Here is a 26,738-nt window from a genome sequence, read left to right on the forward strand (position 1 = left end):
GGATTATGATTTTTAAAGGGGTACTCCGGTGCTTACACATCATATCCCCTATCCAAAGAATAGGGGATAAGATGCCTAATCGTGGGAGTCCCGCAGCTGGGCACGCCTGTGTTCATGCACACGGCACCCCGTTTGTAATCAGTCCACGGAGCGTGTTCGCTCCAGGACTGATTACCGGCGACCGCAGGGCCGGCGGCATGTGACGTTACGCTGTGACGTTACGCTCCGCCCCTCAATGCAAGCCTACGGGAGGGGGCGTGACAGCTATCACGCCCCCTCCCGTAGGCTTGCATTGATTGGCGGAGCGTGACGTCACATGGGGGCGGAGGCGTGACATAACACGCCGCCGGCCCTGCGGTCGCCGGTAATCAGTCCCATAGCGAACACGCTCCGTGGACTGATTACAAATGGGGTGCCGCGTGCATGATCATGGGCGTCGCCAGCTGCGGGACTCCTGCGATCAGGCATCTTATCCCCTATCCTTTGGATAGGGAATAAGATGTGTAAGCACCGGAGTACCCCTTTAAGGTAAGGAATAAAAAACTAAAGGGCAAAAATGGAACAACCCTGAGTCCTTAAAGGGGTACTCTGCCCCTAGACATCTTATCCACTATCCAAAGGATAGGGGATAAGATGTCAGATCACCGCGGTCCCGCTGCTGCACTGCGCTATCATTACAGCACAGAGCGAGTTCGTCCCTCGTGACGTCACGGCCCGCCCCTTTCAATACAAGTCTATGGGAGGGGGCGTGGCGGTCATCACGCCCCCTGCCATAGACTTGCATTAAGGGGACTGGCCGTGATGTCACGAGGGGCGGAGCCATGACGTCACTCTGCTCCGTCCCCTGTATCGCCCGTCATTACGCACAGAGCGAATTTTTTTTATCAACTGGTGCCAGAAAGTTAAACAGATTTGTAAATGACTTCTATTAAAAAAAATCTTAATCCTTCCAGTACTTATTAGCTGCTGAATACTACAGAGGAAATTCTTCTCTTTTTGGAACACAGAGCTCTCTGCTGAATCATGAGCACAGTGCTCTCTGCGGACATCTCTGTACATTTTAGGAACTGTCCAGAGCAGCAGGTGTTTGCTATGGGGATTGTACTTTAGTATACCATAGAAACATCTTTGTGAAAACTAAAGTTTGCGTCAGTTTCAAGACTTTGCCACACATGTAAGTACAATTTTCCTTCAGCTTTTAATCTATTAAATACTTTTTATTATTATTATTATTGTTAACCTGTGACAATAAGTAAATAAATGATGCACTTACTTTGTGAGAGCCCTTGAGATCTCTTGATTGGTAAGCTTTCAGTGTGGATCTCTCATGACACAACTTTGGTTAGACTCCTTGCAGCTTTATTATAACATGTATTGTGAATCATAAGGGTAAGTTTTGTATAGATTTTTTTCATTATTGATATTACTGTAACCAAACAGGACAAAGTTCTACTTAAAAATCCATCCTGGTCCTAAAATGTTAGCTGTAACTCCAGCTGTCAGACATAAGGTTTCTTTTTAACAGTTGAATGAAGACTGAACAAACAGCAATGATTTCTGTACTGGAAGAGCATTAACAATAAAATGTTAAAATGCACTTTTATTATATGTACTTAGGGTATCAAGCCTCGTCTTACAGATATGATATGGAAAATCCTGTGGCGGAAATACTCTATAAATCATATACAACACCTGTTATCTTACTGTATGGTTGTCTTTTGATTACAGTGGTCTTTGTTTCAGGATACTAACGTAAAAATATTTACATTGCAGGACTGTAATCATAAATGGAGCGTGTACAGCATGTCGCCACCAGATGTAATGTACTGTGCATATGACTTTACTTTTGTTTTTCTCTTGCATGATAAAGTATTGATTGAACTTAGAGCCACTTTGCAGAAATTGATACTTCCTCAGGGACTCATAGGTGTTAATCAAAAGCAAAATTAATAACATATTTGTAGATAGGAAAGTGTTGAAAGAACAAACTGTCTATTATAAACCTTTTAAATACTGTAATGTTAATGCTTTACCAATAAAGTCTTCTGTTCTGGTAAAAATATGTTTTCATGAACCACAAAGCTATTGCACAGCAGATTAGGGAAGTCGCGTACATTCTATTCCTGAAACAGATGGTGATTGATAAGAACTAGACCATAGTCATGTTTTATTGGTTCAGGTTATACTTCCTAGGTAAAGTATACAATTTAATAGTGATATTCTTATATGTACTCCTTCCATTTTCATGTTGCATTTACAATTTATATTTCTAATAATTTCTAATACAGTGGTCCCTCAACGATGGTAATCCGTTCCAAATGAACCATCGTTTGTTGAAACCATCGTATGTAGAGGGAGCCGTGCAATGGAAAGAATAGGAAGTTGTACTCACCTGTCCCCGCCGCTCCGGACCCATCACCGCTCATCACCGCTGCTCTGGATGTCGCTCTCCATCGCTGTCGCTGCATCCCCGCGGTGTCCCAGCTGCTCCCTACGTCTCTGCTTCCCCGGGATCCTCACTCTTCATTGCCGCCATCACGTCACTACGCACGCCGCTCCTATTGGATGACAGGACGGCGTGTGCAACGACGTGACGACGACAAAGGAGAGCGCAGGCGATGCAGGATATCCCGAAGAGGACCTCCAGAGCCCCGAGGACAGTTGAGTGATCGTCATCGCAGCACACTGGGCACCGTAAACGGCTATCCGGCAGCAGCTGAAGCAGTCTGCGCTGCCGGATAGCCGTTTATGCGATGGCCCCGACATACAAAAGCGTTGCATGTTGATGCTGCCTTCAACATGCGATGGCCTCTGAGAGGCCATCGCATGTTGAAATTATCGTATGTCGGGGGGTCACTGTACTCAGGTTCTCCTAATTTTTATGTTGCCATGATCCACATTGCTTTCTATAATTACCGTAGACTACTAATATATATATATATATATATATATATATATATATATATATATATATATACACACACACATATACACACACAGTGGGGTTCAAAAGTTTGGGCACCCCAGACATTTTTTTTTATGTGCATAAAGAAGCCAAGGAAAGATGGAAAAATCTCCAAAAAGCATCAAATTACAGATTAGACATTCTTATAATATGTCAACAAAAGTTAGATTTTATTTCCATCATTTACACTTTCAAAATAACAGAAAACAAAAAAATGGCATCTTCAAAAGTTTGGGCACCCTGCAGAGTTAATGTCTTGTACTGCCCCCTTTGGCAAGTATCACAGCTTGTAAATGCTTTTTTTAGCCAGCCAAGAGTATTTCAATTCTTGTTTGCCCATTCTTCCTTACCAAAGTCTTTCAGTTCTTTGAGATTTCTGGGCTGTCTGTCACGGACTGCTCTTTTAAGGTCTATCCATAGATTTTCAATTATGTTGAGGTCAGGAGATTGTGAAGGCCATGGCAAAACCTTCAGTTTATGCCTCTTGATGTAATCCCACGTGGATTTTGAGGTGTGTTTAGGATCATTATGCATTTGTAGAAGCCATCTTCTCTTTAACTTCATCTTTTTCACAGATGGCATTAAGTTAGTATCCAAAATTTGCTGAAATTTTATTGAATCCATTTTTCCTTCTACTCATGAGATGTTCCCTGTGCCACTGGCTGCAATACAACCCCAAAGCATGATTGATCCACCCCCCCATGCTTAACAGTTGGACAGAGGTTCTTTTCATTAAATTCTGTTCCCCTTCTTCTCCAAACGTACCTTTGCTCATTCCGGCCAAAAAGTACAATTTTAACATCATCGGTCCACAGAACTTGTTTCCAAAATGCATCAGGCTTGTCTATATGTTCATTTGCAAAGTTCAAATGCTGATTTTTGTGGTGAGGACGTAGAAGAAGTTTTCTTCTGATGACTCTTCCATGAAGACCATATTTGTACAAGTATCTCTTTATAGTGGAATAGTGTACCACAACTCCAGTTTCTGCCAGATCTTTCTGGAGGGATTGTGCAGTCAAATGTGAGTTTTGAATAGTTTTTCTGAAAATCCTGCGAGCTGTTCTGTCTGATATTTTTCTTGGTCTTCCAGATCTTGCTTTAACTTCCACTATTCCTGATGACTGCCATTTCTTAATTACATTCCGAACAGAGGATATTAACATCTGAAAACGTTTTGCTATCTTCTTATAGCATTCTCCAACTTTGTGAGCGTCATCTATTTTCAGTTTCAGATTTCTAGACAACTGCTTAGAAGAACCCATGGTGCTGATTGTTGGGACAAGATCAGATGAGTCTGGGTATTTAAAACCTTTGAGATTGACATCACCTGGTCTTCCCAGATGATGATTGAGAACAATCCATGACACTGGCAGGTCTCAGCTTTGCAAAGGATGCAGTGCATGCTATAAATTCTGCAGGGGGCCCAAACTTTTGCAGACACCATTTTTTGGTTTTCTGTTATTTTGAAAGTGTAAATGATGGAAATAAAATCTAACTTTTGTTGACATATTATAAGAATGTCTAATCTGTAATTTGATGCCTTTTGGAGTTTTTTCCATCTTTCCTTAGCTTCTTTATGCATATTAATACACATTTTTACCTGGGGTGCCCAAACCTTTGATCCCCACTGTACATATATATATACATATACATATACTAAATCATTGATTTTTCTCATACTTTTTCATTAAATTCTGCCCGTTGTCAATTGTTTTTAGTGCATTGACTGGTACATAAAAGAGGTGCTAGCAGGCAGTTCTCATAGTTCTCTGTCTTACAAGGATAATTATTACTTAATGGCAGTTATGTTGCTGGCAGGGTTTATTTGGTTTTGAGATTATTAGAAAATGACCATTCTATTTCTATCTCACTGTATACTATTTGATGGATATCATGTCCATATGCTCATGGTTCCCTGAAGATTTGTTTACCATCAGTAGTGTTTTCTGATGGTGGTTAATAAAATAGTTTAAAAAAAAAAAACACATTGCCCTCATTTACTATTGCAAACCCGACATGTTTTGTCGGGTTATGTGCCAGATTCTGTCGCATTACACCAGAAATTCTGTCTGCGCCATATTTTGCACCAGAATTTGCACCAGAATTGAAAAAAAACCGACTAACTCTTCATTTTGCTAAGAAAACCCCGAAAAAGGTGTGTGGTGGCCGGGAAAAGGGGGCGTGGTCTCCGGAAAGGGGCATGTTCCCGACATTTTCACAAAAACCCAACATATTTACTAAGATTTCCACGCTAAATGTGGTGGATTTGAGCTGAGGAAAACCAGACAGATCAGAGCATGTGTAAAAAAAAGCAAAGTGTAGGGAAAGTGGAAAATGTAGGGAAACCTTAGTAAATACCGTGGAAAATAAATTGTAGGGAATTAAAACCCACAAAGAAACCTACACTCCACTCTTAGTAAATGAGGGCCATTGTGTACTTGTAAGATGAGGTGGTGAACAAAGGAAAGTATTTGGAGCATAGATAGTGTACCCCTGAGGCCTTCAGGGAATGCTATGTGATTATTCTATTAATCAGTAACTTGTAAGCCTCCATCTAATATAATCTACAGGAGACAAAACCTTTAGGCAGCCTTAGTGTCTGGGACCCAACATGCTGCTCCCCAAAAATAGCACTAATTGTTTTAACCTGGGGCTTTGGCTATTCACAGGAAGCCTATACAGTAAAATCTCCCTTAGTGGACACCTTCCAATAGGGGACACCTCCCAATAGCAGACAATTTTTAACACCTTAAGCATGCAGGGTTTTTCCAACTTCGTTTTTTCTTCATCACCTTCTAAAAATCATAACGCTTAAAATTTTGCACATACAGACCCATAGGGGGGCTTTTTTTTTTGCAACACCAATTGTACTTTATAATGACATCAATCATTTCACCATAAAATTTACAGCGTAACCAGAAAAAAATATTTTTGGGGCTAAACTGAAAAAAAAAAGACATTTTGTAAATTGTGGGGGCTTCCGATTCTATGCAGTGCACTTTTCGGTAAAAATGACACCATATATTTATTCTGTAGGTCCATATGGTTACAAAGATACCAAATTTTTATAGGTTTTATTTTATTACTTTAAAAAAATAAATTATAACTACATGCACCAAAATGAGTGTGTGTAAAATTGTCATCTTCTGACCCCTATAACTTTTTTATTTTTCCAAATACAGGGACATATGGGGGCTAATTTTTTGTGCCGTGATCTGAAGTTTTTATCGGTACCATTGTTGTTTTGTTGGGACTTTTTGACAGCTTTTTATAATTTTTTTTAGGGTTTACAAAGTGACCAAAAATATGCAATTTTAAACTTTTAATTTTTTTTTACGTGTACGCCATTGACTGTGCAGTTTAATTAACATTCTATTTTTCATAGTTCGGACATTTATGCACGCAGGGATTTTTAGTATGTTTACATATTTTTTATATGGAATTTTGGAAAAGGGGGGGGGTGATTAAAACTTTTAATATGGAAGGGGTTAATTGGTGTTTTTTTTTAAAACTTTTTATTAACCCCTTAAGGACTTAGTCCTTTTTCACCTTAAGTACTCGGCCGTTTTTTGCAATTCTGACCACTGTCACTTTAAACATTAATAACTCTGGAATGCTTTTACTTATCATTCTGATTCCGAGATAGTTTTTTCGTGACATATTCTACTTTAACATAGTGGTAAAATGTTATGGTAACTTGCATCCTTTCTTGGTGAAAAATCCCAAAATTTTATGAAAAAAAAGAACATTTTGCATTTTTCTAACTTTGAAGCTCTCTGCTTGTAAGGAAAATGGATATTCAAAATATTTTTTTTTTTATTCACATATAGAATATGTACTTTTGGAAGACACCAGAGGGCTTCAAAGTTCAGCAGCAATTTTCCACAAAATTTTCAAACTCGATATTTTTCAGGGACCAGTTCAGTTTTGAAGTGGATTTGAAGGGTCTTCATATTAGAAATACCCCATAAATGACCCCATTATAAAAACTACACCCCCCAAAGTATTCAAAATGACATTCAGTCAGTGTTTTAACCCTTTAGATGTTTCACAGGAATAGCAGCAAAGTGAAGGAGAAAATTCAAAATCTTCATTTTTTACACTCGCATGTTCTTGTAGACCCAATTTTTGAATTTTTGCAAGTGGTAAAAGGAGAAAATTTTTACTTGTATTTTTAGCCCAATTTCTCTCGAGTAAGCACATACCTCATATGTCTATGTAAAGTGTTCGGCGGGCGCAGTAGAGGGCTCAGAAGGGAAGGAGCGACAAGGGGATTTTGGAGAGAACATTTTTCCGAAATGGTTTTTGGGGGGCATGTCACCTTTAGGAAGCCCCTAGGGTGTCAAAACAGCAAAAAAAAAAAAACACATGACATACCATTTTTGAAACTAGACCCCTCAGGGAATGTAACATGAGATAAAATGAGCCTTAATACCCCACAGGTGTTTCATGACTTTTGCAAATGTAAAAAAAAAAAAAAAATGCTTGCTTTCCCAAAAATTTTACATTTTTAAAAAGGGTAATAGCAGAAAATACCCCCCAAAACTTGAAGCCCAATTTCTCCCGATTCAGAAAACACCCCATATGGTGGTGAAAAGTGCTCTGCTGGCGCACTACAGGTCTCAGAAGGGGAGTAGTCACATTTGGCTTTTTGGAAGCAAATTTTGCTCTGGGGGCATGCCGCATTTAGGAAGCCAGTATGGTGCCAGGACAGCAAAAAAAAAAAAACACATGGCATACTATTTTGGAAACTAGACCCCTCGGGGAACGTAACAAGGGGTTAAGTGTACCTTTATACCCCACAGGTGTTTCACGACTTTTGCATATGTAAAAAAAAAATGTTTTTTTTTACATAAAATGCTTGTTTTCCCCAAAATTTTACATTTTTAAAAAGGGTAAAAGCAGAAAATACCCCCCAATATTGGTAACACAATTTCTCCCGAGCACGGCGATACCCCATATGTGGCCCTAAACTGTTGCCTTGAAATACGACAGGGCTCCAAAGTGAGAGGACCATGCCCATTTGAGGCCTAAATTAGGGACTTGCATAGGGGTGGACATAGGGGTATTCTACGCCAGTGATTCCCAAACAGGGTGCCTCCAGCTGTTGTAAAACTCCCAGCATGCCTGGACAGTCAGTGGCTGTCTGGTAATACTGGGAGTAGTTGTTTTGCAACAGCTGGAGGCTCCGTTTTGGAAACAGTGGCGTACCAGATGTTTTTCATTTTTATTTGGGAGGGGAGGGGGGCTGTGTAGGGGTATGTGTATATGTAGTGTTTTTAACTTTTTATTTTGTGTTAGTGTAGTGTAGTGTAGTGTTTTTAGGGTACAGTCACATGGGCAGGGGTTCACAGTAGTTTCTCGCTGGCAGTTTGAGCTGCGGCAGAAAATTTGCCGCAGCTCAAACTTGCAGCCGGATACTTACTGTAAACCTCCGCCCATGTGAGTGTACCCTGTACGTTCACATTGGGGAGGGGAACATCCAGCAGTTGCAAAACTACAACTCCCAGCATGCGTTGACAGACTGTACATGCTGAAAGTTTTAGTTTTGCAACAGCTGTAGGTACACTGGTTATGTATCACTGAGTTTGTGACCTAACTCAGTGTTTCACAACCAGTGTGCCTCCAGCTGTTGCAAAACTACAACTCCCAGCATGTACGGTGGATGCTGGGAGTTGTAGTTTGCAACAGCTGGAGGCACACCGGTCGTGAAACACTGAGTTAAGTTAAAAAAAAATCTGTGTTTCACAACCAGTGTGCCTTCAGCTATTGCAAAACTACAACTCTCAGCAGTCACCACAACAACTCCCAGCATGCACTTTAGCTGTTTGTGCAAGCTGGGAGTTGTAGTTATACAACAGCTGAAGGTACACTTTTCCATATAAAAAATGTGCCTCCAGCTGTTGCCCATAAGGGAATGCTGGGAGTTGTGGTGGTTTGCCTCCTGCTGTTGCATAACTACAGCTCCCAGCATGCCCTTTTTGCACGCTGGGAGCTGTTGCTAAGCAACAGCAGGAGGCTGTCAATCATCTCCAACTGCTGCTCCCGCACACAGGTCAGTCCCTCGTCGTTGCCACCACTCCTGGGGCCCCGATCCCCACAGGGACGCCAGGGGTCCTCTTCCCGCACCCGATCACGTCCTCCGGAAGAGGGGCGGAGCGGGTTGCGGGAGTGACACCCACAGCAGGTGCCCTGATTGGTCGGCCGGTAAACTGGCCGACGAATCAGGGCGACCGTGAGGTGGCACCAGTGCCACCTCACCCCTGCTGGCTATGGCTGTTCGGGGCCGTCAGAGACTGGAGACCCGATTGACCCGGGATCGCCGCAGATCGCTGGGCTGAATTGTCCAGCGATCTGCGGCCATCGCCGACATGGGGGGACATAATGACCCCCCTGGGCGATATGCCGCGATGCCTGCTGAACGATTTCAGCAGGCATCCGGCTCCGGTCCCCAACCGGCTAGCGGTGGGGACCGGAATTCCCATGGGCGTATGGATACGCCCTGCGTACTTAAGGACTCGGAATGCAGGGTATATCCATACGCCCTGAGTCCTGAAGAGGTTAATGGTGGCCCTTAGCTACAGGAATCAGCTGGGGGCCAGCCGGTATGGCATGGGCTCGAGTCAGTAGCCCGTGCCATACACCGCTTGCCATTGTAGGATGAGCAAGATCATCATTAGACGGTAACCGGTTAATTCCCCAGCAGACTCCCATAAGATTTAATGTATTTGCGCCCTCCGTATAGGGGACATTACCAATAGCAGATGCGGACACACCCGAAAGAGGACAAAACTCTCCCAGTAGGGGACAAAACACTCCCAATAGGAGAGAACCAGGTTATAGGGCCTATCTTGTACACATTGCTCCTGTCAGGGGGTACAGCCAATACCCCAGTAAGGGGCCCAGGCTCCCAATGCACCCCTCTGCAGAAGCCCAAGCACAGAAGCAGAAGACCGCTGTTTAAACAGTGGTCTCCTGCTTCTGCACATCCGCCGGCCACATTATTCACCCCCTCCTTCCCTGACCCCCCCCCCCCACACTTTATTTCCCCCATGCCAAATCATTCCCTCCTTTATTACCCCCTGTGCCATATCATTCCCCCTTGATCCCCCTGTGCCACTTCATAAAAGGGAGCGTGGGGGGGGGGGTGAATTTACACAGAGGGTAATAAAGGGGGAATGAAATGGCACAGGGGGTAAGGAGGGGATAATTTGGCACAAGGCATGGGGGAATAAGGAGGCACAGGGTATAAGGGGGAGGGATAAGGGGTGATTAAACGGCACTGGGAGATTCTACTGTAATATTGTTTTTTATTGTGTTTTATAGGCAATTACACTCTGGAGTAAGTACGGGACAGTATTAGGTCATTTAGAAAGATTTTCTAGCCTTTTTTTCCAATATGGGACATTTCTTAATAGCCGACACACTTTTATTCCCCGTGAGTGTCTGCTATTAGGAGATTCTACTGTATCTGCTGCTGTGACTTCTGCAGAGGGCTGCCTGATCACCTTTGACAAAAATGTTTGCGCTGTACTATATTGTTATACCATTTATTCTATCAGTTAGTCCTGTAACATCCCTTTTTTATACTGTCATGTACTATGACATCATTTTGTGCTTTAACATAACTTTTTTCCTCTTTTTTTACCTAGAATGAGCGTGGAGTTATATATAGATAGATAGATTAAAAATCCAAATAAAAGCAGCACATCAAGCAATGATAGATATAGGTAATTTTGGGGTGCTCGCATAGCTGGAGCCTGGGTCCACCAGTTCCTTAATCCAAATACGAAAAATAGGATGCAGCACACCACAAATGCAATCAAAGGTGTTGGTTTATTCCATAACGTGCAGAGGACAACGTTTCGCCAGCCTCACGCTTGAGAAAGCCAGCGTGAGGCTGGCGAAACGTTGTCCTCTGCACGTTATGGAATAAACCAACACCTTTGATTGCATTTGTGGTGTGCTGCATCCTATTTTTGGGATTTAGATAGATAGATAGATAACAATCTGTCATCCTCAGTGGTCTGGGCCAACTGCCATTTAATTTTTAATTATTACTTATAAATTCACAAGTCACTTAATTCAATTAAAAACCTTATTCATCAAAAGTAAAATTTTTCTGATGGTAAGGGGGTTTGCTGCTCAAGGATAATTGGCGGTGTAATTAACATCACTTACTGTGCTATGCCTTTGCTGTCATATTGATTTGTGTATTATGCTTTTGCTATTACACCTTATACCTGTGCTGCACTAACAATGCATGAATTATCTTTGCATTGTGGCGGTGTAGTGACATCAGCATGCTGTACACAGCTTGAATTGTCACCTTATTAAATTTTGATTTCATTCTTTAAGAGAAATAAGGTTGCAGGCAGTAATGACCTCTTACATATTTTCACAATGCTCTGACAATCCTAAACAGGGTTGTTATTATCAACATCTCCGATAATATTACAGTGGATTATTCCCAGCTGTCATGCTGCATGAAATTTTTCCTAACAATCCTCTGTCCATTGCAGAAAATACCACGGCAGGCATGCTAAACAAAAAAATCTAATGTAGGATCATTCATCTTTATCAATTAACCTGATACTCTTTAACCTGCTAAGCCTTCATCTACATACACTCATAGCCAGGGTTTTTGCAATTCTTCTAATTATATTTAAATGCTTCTTTTAAATGCAAACAAAAGTTAAAATGGATTGGTAGGATCAAAAAAAGGATATAAACTGATGTTTTCACCCAATTAGTGATCAGTTTTAATAAACAAAAACAAAAAAAGAAATAAATAAACCTAATAAAGGAAACCAGTAATATGAATGTTCTTTAATTTTTTTTTGTTTTGTTTTTTGTTTTGTTTTTACAACTAAAAAAATAGTGTTCATCTATGAAGTCTTCATACTATGAGAAAACTAAAAGTATGCATTGGAATATAATAATACATAAATTGGTAAATTACACATTAAATGAATTGCGACACACATTTGTACAATTGTAAGAAAACAATCATAAAGGATACATTATAATTTTTGAAGGATACATTATAGCAGTGGATGTAGAATACAGCTCCGTGCCACCAAATGTGCCAATTGTTATGTCAAAAAGAAGCAATCTGAAGCATATATATTTTAAAGATTCGTTCTAAACACTTCATTAATTTTATAGGAAAGCGAAAAATACAATGAAATATACTAATCCATACATTGGTTAATTACAAGTTATTTTAATAGCTACACATGTTGAAGCAATTGTACCAATACAGAATCATACATTATATATTGTATGATTTTCAGAATAAAATCTAGCAATATATACAGACTATATATAGCTCTAGCAATATATACAGACTATATATAGCAACTGAAGAATGCAGCAGCACACTGCCAGCACAAGGATATAGGTGAAACATGAATATGCAGTATATATATAGCTATATATAGCTAGGTCTAACCGAATGCGTCAATCGTACTATCAAAAAAGCCAGGTACGTTCTTATCCTAATGGTTCTACACTACTGAGAGAAAAAAATGTGTTCAAAATGACAGATTACAGGTAATAACTGGCAGATTATATATCAACATGTTAAATTAAGTTTTTTCAGTATTGTCGTCCTTTTTAGTAACCTGCACTTCCATTTAGGAAAATAAGTTATAGCCACAGCTTAACTAAAACTAACAAATACTTGCAGGAACAAACCCCTAAAAAAATAGACCTACTCCCGTTGGCTATATAGCTTTATCCAATGTGTGGCTGTTGTTATTTTAAGAAGTAATGTTGGGATTAGTAGGCACTGTGTTTGATTCAGAGTCAGATTGGTTTGAACACTTCAGGATCTTTCTATAAAATACACTGAATGAGGGGCTTGAGAAGAAGTAGACCAAAGGGTTGCACATACTGTTCATATATGTCAAGCAAATAGTAACATAAAATGCTGTGTCTATAGATTTATATATGCTGCAATCATTCCTTTGTGGATAAGATAAAAGGATTAAGATTTTTATCCTGGTTGACACACTTGGTAAAAAACATACCAGGAACACAATACCAACCGATATTATGCATTTGACTGCTTTCTTTATCTTTGAATCCCTGTCCAGGTTCCTCTGCCTGAGTTTCCATATGATGCTATAAGAGCAAAAGAGAACAATGCACAGAGGGAGGAAAAAAAGAAGAATAAAGGACACGTCATGCCAACATGAGTCAGCAGGACAAACCATAAAACTTTCACAAATATAATTGCTTGATATGTCTCCTCCGTAATGATCTTCAGTGAGAATGAAGGTATTTGTTGCAATTGTTGTAAGCCACACAGCACATGAAATAATGGTGGCAGACTTTGTGGATAAGGAATTGATTTTATTGTGTGGATGAACAACTTTGAAGTACCGATCCAGTCCAATCAGAGTGAGAAAGAGGATGCTTCCTGCCCTGTTCATTGAAAGCATGAAAAGCATTAGTCTGCATGGGACATCTCCATAAATCCAGCGTTTCTTCTTCAGATAATAGTCTGTTCTGAAGGGCAGGCAGATAATGAGTAGAAAATCAGCCATCGACAAGTTGAAGAGATAAACTGTACTGCTCTTCCATTTCTTGACGTGGAAGCAAAATGCCCATAAAGCTACGCAGTTAAAAACAGATCCCAGCACAATTATTAGAATTAGTATGGGAGGAAGAAGGTAGAAGAGAACAGGTTCTTCAAACATACAACAGCTGGAGTTACTTCTGTTCAGGTTGTTTTGAAGTCCTTCATATGTCATTGTTTAGACAATGTTGGCTTTTTAAACAAAAGCTAAAAGAAATATAAAAAATGTTGGAGAGGCTCTTGTTAGACTAGCAACCTGTGGACCCGAGCTACCCAAATGGCACCTATACCCACGGTGTCGAACAATAGGCAGATTAAAAGAAGAAATTTGGGCTCAGGGTCATGAATATTGAACCAAACAGTATTTATTAATATTTAAAAAAATAATATATTAATCAGTGTTATGTACTGTGACTCACAGGGCCCTTGTGAGTCAACAGGGACATAAGATAGCAATGTAAAATAAAATATATATAAAATATATAATGGCAAAAAAGGGCTAATAAAATAATAAAATGTGGCCATACATTATAATAAGTACAACCTGGATAAAATACTGTGCAGTATATTGTGCTTTTTGTTCCGTTTTAGAGTGCTCACTCTTATCATGCGACTCAGTTCAGTAAGCCAGTAATGTCCAGGTATGGTGACAAGTCTATGACTTCCTGATTCGGGAGTGTGGAAAGATGCAAAGTCTCTGTGCAATGTTATTAGTTGTACTGCAATATTAGGTAACAGTTGTGCAGGTAGGTGGATGGTACCTTGAGATGCGTGTCAGTTGTAATCCACGTTCCGGTTTCTCCTGGCAGGGAGTGCGCTGCTAGAGACTCGGCCGTCTCCTTGATTCGCAACGTGAACGGCAGTGGACTCCGGTTGTGTGGACTGCAGCTATTCTCCTGGATGCAGCAGTAGCAGATCCCGGCGGCGTCCTCGTGTTTGAGGTAGCGCTCGCTGTCACGGGTTGATTGGCAGGTCTGATGATGCCGGTAAGATGGACAAATATGTTTGAGACTTGTGCTATATCTCAATATTGTAGGTAGTGGTAGTCACTGGGGTAATAAGTAGCTGGTCCCCCTTAGGTCCTTTCTTCAGCAGCTAGGTATAGGGAAAAAAAAGCTAAAAGAATACCAAAATCCAACTTCTACACAGAGAAGAGAGCCATTTACTGAATAACCCAAGGGTGACTATAATTAGTAAAAAGCCTGTGTGCTTCCGCATGAGTCATTTTAGAGCTTACAGCTCTAAAGTGGTTTGTAAGGAAACAAAAATAGTAGTTTACAGTAATTAAAACAAACACTTGTTCTGTTAACTCTTGAAAATAAACAACATGAAAAACAAGAGATGAGGTTTTTTTTTTTTTTTTTTTTTTTACAGAACTTTTCATACTAATTATGCTAATTATGCTGATTGAGTGCATATGAGCAGTATCTAAAGTGACAATTACTTTTTTAAAACATTTGCTGATTTTACACTGAAAAATGTGTGTAGAGTTTCAGCCACTAGGAGTCGCTCTTTTAATTGATTTGCTGTTCATTCTTGGTTGTTAGGTTCAATTTATCTCTAGACATCTGGACCAGGGCCAGATTAAGGTTGCCTGGAAGACGGAGCACTTCATTATGATGGGGCCCCCCCTGATAGTTCCCCCACATTAGGTTGTAGTTCCTCCAGATTAGGTGCAGTATAAGTTCCCGCACATTAGGTTGGCAATACAAGTCCCCGCACATTAGGTTTGCAGTACAAGTCCCCGCACATTAGGTTGGCAGTACAAGTCCCCACACATTAGGTGTGCAGTACAGTTCCCCCACATTAGGTGTGCAGTACAGTTCCCCCACATTAGGTGTGCAGTACAGTTCCCCCACATTAGGTGTGCAGTACAGTTCCCCCACATTAGGTGTGCAGTACAGTTCCCCCACATAAGGTGTGCAGTACAGTTCCCCCACATTAGGTGTGCAGTACAGTTCCCCCACATTAGGTGTGCAGTACAGTTTCCCCGTATAGGTGCAGTACAGTTCCCCCACATTAGGTTGGCAGTATAGTTCCCCACATTAGGTGCAGTATAGCTCCCCCACATTAGGTGCAGTATAGTCCCCCACATTAGGTTGGCAGTATAGTTCCCTACATTAGGTTGGCAGTATAGTTCCCCAAAAAGATTTTTCGGGACACAGGGATGTCCCTAATGTGACGGGCGGGCACGGGGTATGGAGCAGGTGCTCCATGAGCACCAATGATGATCCAGCCCTGTACAGGACAGTCTGAGGCTTCTGAATAGTTTGAGGCTCTCCAAAAAGTTTTATGACATTGCCTGGCTGTCCTTACATGGGAAACTGTTTGTCAGGGGGAATTTAAAATGCCTTTGTGTGTCAGATCATAAGTGTCCCCTGGGGTGTCAGGAGGAGGAGACCATGACACATTTTATATTGGAGTGCTGGGGAGGGCGACACATATGGCAGACCATACTACAGTTCTTAAAATACCCTGACATCATCTAGTGTGAGGGACATTGACCGGCAGACCTTATATATAATCATTACCATCATAAAGTATTATCACTTGCACACCAGAACAAGAGTCTCCATGTATAGTGAACCTGATCATGTCAGAACTGAGGTGGATCAAGTGTTTGGAGATCAGGAAAGATAGGAAAAACCTAACATTATGGAGGAACGTGTATATAGATTAATATTCACCTTCATGATGAATTTGTGTTGTTTATTTATTTTTCTCCATTAGAAGCAGTGGATTATTTTTAAGTTATTATTAAGTTTAAAATATACAAAAAATGTGGGAGCTCAACGTAAAAAAGTGGAAAACCTATACCGAGGATACTGCGTTGCACATACCCATGTGCCAAAAAAGAGTACTAATAGTATAAAAAGGGAGGCAGTCCTGCTAGGCTAGGTAAGAGGGGACGCAGCTCCCCGAAACGTGTCTGGTGTTAAGACAACCCTGCACATCATCTGAGACAATTGTTACCGCATTGCCGGTCCTCACCTACCCTCTCACCTGCTCCCCGTGCCGTTGGGGTAGAGAGGATACCTCCAGCGCTGCCATACGCTGCTACGATCGCTAGGTTTCACAGTGCTGCCACACGCTGCCACACGCTGCTTTCCAGCCATCATCTCTTGCAACAGCTGGAGGCACCCTGGTTGGGAAACAATGGTTTATGTAGAGGACAGGCGCTTCTTCAGGGTCCTATACAGTACACAGTGTGTCCCAAATGGAACCACCCTTACTTGGTGTCCAAAAGAGCAGCTAACCCTGGCACAGGTAAAGAGTAGTACAGAACTTGTAGTTCCTCCCTGTACTGTAGGGGGCACTACCAGACAGCCATTCAGTGCATGTACTTCAGTAATACAGGTGATTTACCAGTAAAATGCCAGTTCTGATTGGTCAGTTCCTCCAGTTGTGAGACGTTTCACAGATCTGGACTGTCTGTACATTGTATGTTGAGTCTGGTTTCAAGTTACAATGGTCCAGAAAAGACCATTGTATGTTGAAACTATTGTATGTTGAGGCCATTGTAAGTTGAGGGATCACCGTAGTGGGCCCCAATCTGGGAGGCTCCAGAGCTACTTAAAATTGCCCTATTGGATTATTAACTTTTTTGCCATGCACTTTCATCTGGATTAATCCCGGCTCCTATAATATGAAGTTACAGTATAACTAAACAGATACTGTTTGCACTGTCCCATTGCCCCACTTTCATTGTCTCATTGTCCAATTGTTGAAGGGCAATATCACTGTTTATATTTTATATATTTTATACCAATGCAAACATTTTATCTAGTGACCAGTCTGCGACAAGGGCCCTGCCACAGACCTCACATCATTTTCTAAATAAATGCCATTATTTTATGCTAATTTAGACATGTTTTCTCTTTCTCTTCTTTCTAATTTTTGACCATATATCTTTTACTCTTACCTAGCCTAGCAGGACTGCCTCCCTTTTTATACTATTATTATTACGTTTATTCTGTAATGCAAATGTATGATTTTTTATATTTGATTATTGTTTTGGTAATTTTTGGTCAAATGTACTGCAACATTTCTGTTGGTTTTTACTAATAAAAATGTCCTCCTATGTAAGAATATAACTACTATAATACAGTCCCCTATGTACAAGAATATAACTACTATAATACTGCTCCTATGTACAAGAATAGAACTACTATAACACTGCTCCTATGTACAAGACTATAACTACTATAATCCAACATAGAGAAGTGAAGAAAAATCGCACTCCTCCCCAACCGCTTCATCTGGCCTTACCTCGTGTCTCCCCGAGCGCACCTATATCTGGGCGCTGGGGTGGCGCTGGGGAGGGGTGAAACACACCTAATCAGGTAAGTGAAAAAATAGCATTAAAAACAAAGGATGCAACAAATGAAAATATGCGGACTTAGTACAGGGATAGGGGAATAGGTAGGGGGAAGGAGAGAGTGGGGTAGTGCATCGACCAAAAGTTCACAGAAAAACTGTTAGTTCATTCCGGTCGTTGAGACCAAGGACCTTAGGATCCATAGCGCTTCGCGCTGCCGTAGGATCTTCTCTTTATTCACACCGCCCGCAGTCACTCTTTCTATTCCGCAGATCGTGAGAGTCTTCTTGTCGCTGTCATGACATTCTTTCATATGCTCTATCAATCAAGCGGAGCCGATGCCGGTTTTCAGTGAGCATTTATTCGTTGAGCCGATATATCAGTCACACGGGCAGAGGATGGCGTAAATGACCCACTCAGATCGGCAGCAGATAAATTCTCTGATGGTAAATTTGCAGCCTCCTAAGGTGATGCAGGTGCCTTTGTACATTTGACTGCAATGGATGCAGGTGCCACATTAAAAATTTCCTTTCAGCTCATTCTGTGAGCCAATTTTCTTTCGGTTTTTGGCTTGAGAAGGTAGAAGAGACTAATAAGCTTTTAAATTTTCGCTGTGGTGAAAAGTGATCTGAGGTTTATTGCTTGCTTTTTTCTGCAGAATCGGGTCTGTTTCTAAAATGTGCCAGTTACTGTAAATGGCTTTTTTAATGACATTGACAAGCGGATTAAATTGGAAAGAAAATACAAATCTCTGTCTCTTTTTTGTTGCTAGTGGTATTCAGTTTTTTGTATTTTTTTGTAGATGAGATCTTTGCCTGGAATCGATTAAACTTTATCCAATGCATCCGAAAGTAAAATGCTGGGTAGCATTAGGGTTTCACCTGTGAGGCCTGCTATAAATGAACCAACCAGGGTGGGGCTTGTAGCTTGTCTACTCCCTCCCATTGTATGTGTGCTTAGATTCACACTGGAGGTGACTGAGGAGCAATCTGCAGGTCAGGCCTATGGCTGCCGTAATTTGGTTCCTGGTTTTATTTATCTGGCCAGGTAGGTTAGTTGATAGGACCCGCACCATGTGAGAAACCTTGGCGTGGTGTGCGGGCTCAAGTGTGTCCTTCATATAAGGATATACTGGCTAATGTCTCAATTTTACATCAGTTTTGAGGGTTAGCTAATGTCATTGTTTACATTAACCACAGTTGTGAAGCCAGATTGTGATCCATAGGTGCAGGTCCTCCACTCCAACGTAGGTGCACAACTGCACTTGGAGTTGAGCACCTTAGATCACATCAATGTAAGTGTTAATTTCCTGGGTTAACCTTGTTCGATAAGACGATCGGTAAGTTATGTGGCTTGTTTGAGGAGTTTTTCGTATGCTGAGGGTGGTAGCTGTTGTAATGAAGGTAGGAATTGGTTGCAGTTTCTTTACAAAATCCAGTGTTGGTCAGAGTGCTTCCTTTCGTATGTAATTCCACATCTTGGAATTCGATTTTATTTGTGGAAAATTTACTTATGAAAACGTATTCATGTTGTTGCTGTTATTAAGATACTAAATGAAATCATTGAACTGCGGTCTTGTGGGATCCGGGTGTACAGACTTTCCACGTCTATTGTAGTGTTGAGCGGCATAGGCCATATTCGAATTTGTGAATATTCGCGAATATATGGACGAATATTCGTCATATATTCGCGAATATTCGTAATATTCACGTTATATTTTCGCATATGCGAAAATTAGCATATGCGAAAAGTATCATATAAAAATAGCATAAGCAAAAATTCGCATATGCACACAGTAGTATTAGAGCCTTCTTTACACCACACAAGCTGGAAGCAGAGAGGGATGATCACTGTGATGTGTACTGTGAAAAAAAAACAAAAACGAATATTCGTAATTACGAATATATAGCGCTATATTCGCGAATATTCGCGAATATGCGATATTCGCAAATAAAATTCGCATAGCGAATATTCGCGAGCAACACTAGTCTATTGTGGCTAGGTTGAATAACTCATGCCACTGAAAGTTGTCCAGCATTTGGAGGAAGCTGTCTGTATCATTAACCCCTTCCCACAAATGGACATTTATGAACGTCCATTTTTCCTGTGACTTAACGCAAATGGATGTTCATAAACGTCCAATACATTTTCTATCACCATGTCCGGTGACCTGGTGATAGAAACATCATCGCAGCTGTTCTGGACCGCTGACTGATGACACTTTGCAGCTGGGGACCAATCAGAATGGTCCCCTGCTGCTGATCGTTGTCATTAGTCAGTCAGTTAGAGACTGACTAATGACAAGGACTTGTGTGGTTCCGGGCTGATCGAGTCTCTGGTGACGCGATAGCCTGGAAAATCGGGATGATCGGAGCTGTCAGAGACAGTCCTGATCATCCTGAGGAATAGCAGCGAGGTGGCAACTGCCACCTCGCTCCTATCCCCAGCCATTGGTCGTTATGACAACTGACCAATGGCAGGAGGGGCAGGGGGGATATTACCGTGGAAATCCCCGCTCTGCCCGCCCCTGGATGTCGGGCAGAGCGGGGGGAGAAGATGGCGGCGGGTACCTGGGGACTGTCGGCGGGGACCTGCGACCATCGGCAGGATCAGCGGTGGCGGGATCAGTGGTAAGGAAGGGACGGCGGCTGTGAAGGTAACAGTAAAGATTGCCGTAAAGCAATCTTTACTGCTGCCTTCTAGGAGTTGCCAAACTACAACTCCCAGCATGCCCAGACAGCCAAAGGCTGTCTGGGCATGCTGGGAGTTGTAGTTTTGCAACATCTGTAGGGCCACAGTTTGGAGACCCTTTTACAGTGGTGCCCAAGCTGTAGCCCTCCAGATGTTGCAAAACTACAACTCCCAACATGTCCCTGTCGGCTGTCCGGGCATGCTGGGAGTTGTAGTCAGTATTTTCCAACCAGTGTGCCTCCTGCTGTTGCAAAACTACAACTTCCAGCATGTACGGTCTATCAGTGCATGCTGGGAGTTGTAGTTTGCCATAGCTGGAGGCGCACTGGTTGGGAAACACTGAGTTAAGTAACAAACTCTCAGTGTTTTGCAACCAGTGTGCCTCCAGCTGTTGCATAACTACAACCCCTAGCATGCACAGACAGCCAAAGGGCATGCTGGGAGTGTTAGTATGCCACCAGCTGTTGCAGAACTACAAGTCCCAGCATGCCTTTCAGTTTTCACTGCATGCTGAGAGTTGTAGTTTTTGCAATGGCTGAAGGCACACTGGTTGCGAAGTTTGTTACCTAACTCAGTGTTTCCCAACCAGTGTGCCTCCAGCTATGGCAAACTACAACTCCCAGCATGCACTGATAGATGGTACATGCTGGAAGTTGTAGTTTTGCAACAGCTGGAGGCACACTGGTTGGAAAATACTGAGTTAGGTAACAGAACCTAACTGAAGGTTTTCCAACCAGTGTGCCTCCAGCTGTTGCAAAAGTACAACTCCCAGCATGCACGGTCTGTCAGTACATGCTGCGAGTTGTAGTTTTGCAACAGCTGGAGGTTTGCCCCCCCCCCCCATGTTAATGTACAGGGTACATTTACACGGGCAGGTTTACAGTGAGTTTACTGCTTCAAGTTTGAGCTGCAGCAAATTTTTCGGGGCAGCGCAAACTCCTAGCGGGAAACTCACTGTAAACCTCCGCCTATGTGAATGTACCCTAAAAACACTACACTACACTATACAAAATAAAGGGTAAAACATTACATGTACACCCCTTACACTGCCCCCCCCCCCCTCCAAGAAAAATGTAAAACATATGGTACGGCAGTGTTTCCAAAATAGAGCCTCCAGCTGTTGCAAAACAGCAACTCCCAGCATTTCTGGACAGCCACTGACTGTCCAGGCATGCTGGGAGTTTAGCAACAGCTGGAGGCACCCTGTTTGGGAATCACTGGCATGTCTACCCCTATGCAATCCCTAATATAGATCAACAATAAAGATGCAGATAGATGTAGGCACTGCTGGAATAGCTAAAGATGGTATGGTGCAGTTCATACAATGGTGGCGGCAGGAAAGTGAAACACTGTGTATAAGGTGGTGCTCATTTGTGGAAAAGTCCAGACATAATGTACAAATCCATTCAAGAAGGAATAACAAAGGCACTCACCCGTACAGTGAACTTCTCGCTTTTAATGATCAAAAGTCCATACAGACATAAGGCTGCAGCATGCAGCTATAGTAGGTGGAAGATGCCAGTGTGCACTGATTGGTGACAGCTGTTTCTTTCCTTCCGAACTTCAACAGACGGATTCCTCTCGCCCGTGCTCCCGTGCTTAAGTACACTCCCCTCTTGTGTGACGTGGAACACAGGTAAGTGGAAGGGGTGGTACAAAAAGAAAAAGTGATATAGTTTAAATATGAATACAATCATCAAAACAATGTAGCATATACATAATATCTATTTGTATCTATTCAGTTGCAAAATGCTAAAGAAAGACTGCCATATCTATTCTGTCATTCAAGCCTGCGTTTTCTTGAGTTCGCGTTCGCAGGATCCATCTGGCTTCTAATTCCCGCAGTCTCTTTATATTATCCTGACCAGCTTCTAGCTTCAATTTTTGTAGACCCATAAATTTAAGTATGTTAGTATTACCTTGATGTTCAGGTCTCGGACAAACTTATCACGTAGATCTCCTTAATTTCGATTTGTAACAATGCTGTTTTTTTCTCTAGGTTTTTCAAAAATTGGCTGGCCTGATTTTCGGATACTCTCTTTCGATACTTCAATTTCCATTTACATAAATCTTCAGTAAGTCTTACATAATCTTTCTGATGTTGTTCCAATACAATTTCTACTAGTGTCAATGCATGTTTCATATGAGCTTGTTTCCAGGCATAAATAAATTCATCACTGTCCAGAAGTTGAGAAGGAAATTTGTAATTTCTCAGGCCTCTAGGGCGCGACCTGATTCCAAATAGGCCTGTAAAGAATTGATAGACCAAAACGATCTTGCCTCCTTTTCAGCCAGTGACGTGATTCTGTGCTGAAGTATTTTAGTGCTAATTAACTGCAATTCGTCCTGTGAATTTCAGGACGAGAAAAAGGCCCCTGCGTCTTTTCTCCCTGTATCCGGGATCTGGTTCCCACCTACAGCTCCCTCCTCTTTATCCATCAATGTGGTGGCTTGGTGACATGCTCAACTGATAACAGGAAACGTGCAAGTGTGAATATGATCCAACCAAAAAAGACCCAAAACAGTGGCACCAAAACCTACAGCCCTCACAACCACGAGATGGAGATACTCACTTCAGGCAGGAAACCAGATACAACCATACACGGCGGTGCTAGGACAATAAACAGGAATCAATGATATGCAAATTGTAGAAAAGGACAGGCGTCCTGCACTCACCACGTAAGATCTGGTTATTCAGCTCCCATCTCGGGCCGATCCTCCGCTAGGGAAATCAAGACAGCGTGGGGCGCTCAGAGGCGACTGCCGGCGATTTCACACATATTAATGCGCTTCGTCCGGCCTCGTTTACGTCATCGCGCTGTGCAAAGGATATAGTGCAGCTGATGGTCATGTGACCATAGGTGAGCTCACACCGGAGCTAGTGCATACAAAAATTAAAAAAAATTAATACTGCATGCAAAATATGTTAAGAGGCATCTTACTGGTGAGTATATCAATACTTCTAACTACCTACATAAGACTAAAATGATTTATAAGTTATAAGAAGGGGGAGAGATCCAGCTAAGGATGTGACCTTGTGAGTTTGGGACCTTGTGAGTTTTAAGCTCAGGAGATTTATATGCACTGTTCCGCTGGATTTAGGGGATTGATTTTAGGTCCAGCAGTCACGCGGACTTTAGCGGTAGTATTATCAGGCTTCAGCCTGGTCTTGTCTTTGATAGTTGCACGGATCTCTACTCTCTGCTAGTCCGGAACCCAAGAGATATGCTGCTTGCTTTGCAGCTCAGGAACAAGAGAGCGAGGATTGGCTGGCAGCTCCCTTATATGGTCAGGGGCTGGCCTTGAGCTCATTGGTCCATACCATCTGTCATTCACTTTACAAGGAATTATGGTCTAAACATGTGACCACACATGTGACCTAGGAAGGTCCTTTAACATATCCTAAGAGAATTAACATTAGTCACATGACCTAAGGTCCTGCGACACTACATACACAATTAAATATACATACATAAACATCACAAAATTACAGAAGGTAGAGGTGACTAGGGGCTATCCCACAAGGGTATCGCGGGATCTTCTATGCGGCGCACCCGGAATGATGTAACCTGGTGACGTGGAGTACACAGGTAAACCATACACCTATCATGTTTTGTGTTGCTGCTGGATTCACCTGTCAGGTGAGTCCAGCGACAGACTGTGATTGGCTGAGTGTTAACAACAGCGTTATTGGATGGGCGCAGACTTGTGACAGTGTAATGATAGTCTATAAATACTGGGCCTTTCACGTGTCAGTGTTGTTGCCATACCTCCTGATGACGGTGATGTTTCACCGAAACATGTAGGGGAGGCATCTAATGTTTTTAAACGCATGAGATCTATGCCAATCTAAGTGGGTTAACACACGTATTTCCCACTACTATTACATATGAGAGTAATGTTCCACCTGTTAATATGATCTGAATGGGCATATACTACATGTAGTTTTAAACTCACTTTTGAGCACCAATTCTTTGATTTATTAAGTTTAAAGTTTAATAATAAAAGTTATGTTTTAGGGAATCCTACTATATAGGGATATCTGTACCCCAGGCTATGTGCTTTGGGGTAATTGTGTTATATAATTGATCATATCCCGGATTGTCCTTTTAGGGGACACTTGTGATTACTATCCCACAAGGAGGACCCAACTGGAACGAAGTAACTCTGACTTTGGGGACCACCATACAAGGTACAGTTTACTATACCTATCGGGACATCAAACTGCACGGGCTGGGGATAAGGGGGGGGGGGGACATCACTGCACGCAAGCTGGGGATGATTTCTATGTGTGAAGGGGGACATACTGCAGGCATCTCCACTCCCCCTGCTCTGCCTTCGGAGGACGCAGGTCTGCACTGGAGAAAGAAGATGATGTGGTAACCAGGGGAGGAAGATGTGGTAACCTTGGGGGATAAAGCCTTGTGGGGTGTAAGGTAGTTAGGGTGTTGCTGTTCAGAATAATAAAGGGCGCTGTTAACCCTTGTCACTTGTTACGCCAGGGTGTGGGTTAAATTCTGTAATCTTGATAGGCCTATTGCCACCCTTCACAAGAGCAATAGGTTAATGTAGAATAAAGGATTGTCCACAACCACTGTTAACTGAAAACTTGCAGGAACTTTTACTGAAGAATTTCTGTACATGCAGCAATAGTAACAGTCCAGATAACAGAGTCTCTACAGATATAGCTGAGCAGCGATTGACAGTTGGTTGGGATCAGATAAGCTCAATTTAGCTTCTCAGAGATTTTGTAGAATAGATCCGCTGGATTTAAGGGTGCGTTTAGGTCCAGTGATCTTGTGGTGAGTAGCAGGGAATTGCTTAGTATATCCGCTATGTTAGAGGCCGAGGCCACAAGGCTTTGGCCTAGTAAATTGTCTTGTAAGCTGCGGAGGTCCTACCGCTTCCAGAATCAGCAACCCAAGAGAGAAGAGAAGAGACCAATCAAGATGGCGCAGCTCCCTTATATGGGCCGGGGCTGGCCGTTTTGGATTGGTCCATAACAACTGTCACTCACCGTTAAATTGCATTGTGGGTGAACACGTCATGGGAACCTCCAAAGGTCCTGTAGCAAAACCATAGAGTTCTAACCTAATCACGTGACCCGCAGGTCCTGCTACGCTAAACAGGTAGGCAATTAAATCTATACATATTTATCCTTATATTTATAAGAACTTCTATACAGTCATAGACTAACTGAGGGGTGACAAGGGGATAACTATAGGAGAGGGACGTTCCTAGGGACTCTGACTATGGGGACCTCTAAAAAGGTAACGTATGAAATACGGTACCGGGACACCACAAACCCCCTTACTTAAAACAAGTCGACCCCAACGCCTGTCCCCTAAGGCAAAGAAACTAGGACTAGGACAGGATTATTAATACTTTCTATACATCCTGACAAAACCTGAGTAAACATTAAACACATTTGTACTTTCTTGTTACTCTGACTAGCATCTTGACTAGACAATATTGAAGCTATCTAGAAATTTTGAAGCTATCTAGAAATTTTGAAGCTATCTAGACAGTGATGAAGCTATCTAACCTTTAGTTTCTAGCTCCTTAGACATTTTTTTTATAGCTCTCTATAACATTTATGAGGCTGACTATACATTAGTACAGCTCTCTATACATTTAGTTTAAAGCTGTTTAGACATTTCCGAAATCTCACCACATTTTTTCTTTTTGACTCGATGAGTCACCTGTTAGTACACAGAAGGGTATATTGGCTTGCCCAAGGCTCTCTACCAATAAGGTTAGCTACTAGGGTCTATCGGCTACACGCTACTTACCCCTAGAACACAACAGTATAACCTTCCTAGGTTACATTTAGAAATATGTGTTTACTGTCAAGCTCGCAAGAGCACCTACTGGCCAGGTAGAGCATCTCACACATGTAATAAGGAGAAAATAAATATGAGTGTACCTAACAGTGGCAGGAATTGGGTATCAATAGGCTACAATTCCTAAGTGTTTCTTGAATGTGAGATATATTTAGTTTTTGTGTATGTACTGAAGAAGAATGAGGTAGTACATTTCAGTGAGTAATTTGGTGTACTATGTGTGCAAGTACTACTTACCAGTTAGTCTTGCTATCTTAAGGTTAGGTTACCCTGTTATTTTTGTTGAGACCGGTGCTAGCGACTGGTATGCTACTCTCGGAGGAGCCGGGAGAGTCA

At 41.9% G+C, this 26,738-nt stretch overlaps 1 protein-coding gene across 1 annotated transcript; it reads right to left on the minus strand.

Moving 5' to 3' along the window:
• Window positions 1-12,729: 12,729 nt before the first annotated feature.
• Window positions 12,730-13,725, minus strand: LOC130271430 (hydroxycarboxylic acid receptor 2-like). Its single transcript, XM_056518249.1, has one exon. The coding sequence runs from the start codon at window positions 13,723-13,725 to the stop codon at window positions 12,730-12,732; it is 996 nt and encodes a 331-aa protein (XP_056374224.1).
• Window positions 13,726-26,738: the final 13,013 nt, after the last annotated feature.

This window comes from Hyla sarda, chromosome 1 (genome assembly GCF_029499605.1).
Source record: "Hyla sarda isolate aHylSar1 chromosome 1, aHylSar1.hap1, whole genome shotgun sequence".
In the NCBI taxonomy this organism is placed as follows: Eukaryota; Metazoa; Chordata; class Amphibia; order Anura; family Hylidae; genus Hyla; species Hyla sarda.

What these genes read in the sequence shown, in the direction of transcription:
- LOC130271430 (XM_056518249.1), bottom strand. Translation starts at nt 13,725, where the DNA reads ATGACATATGAAGGACTTCAAAACAACCTGAACAGAAGTAACTCCAGC.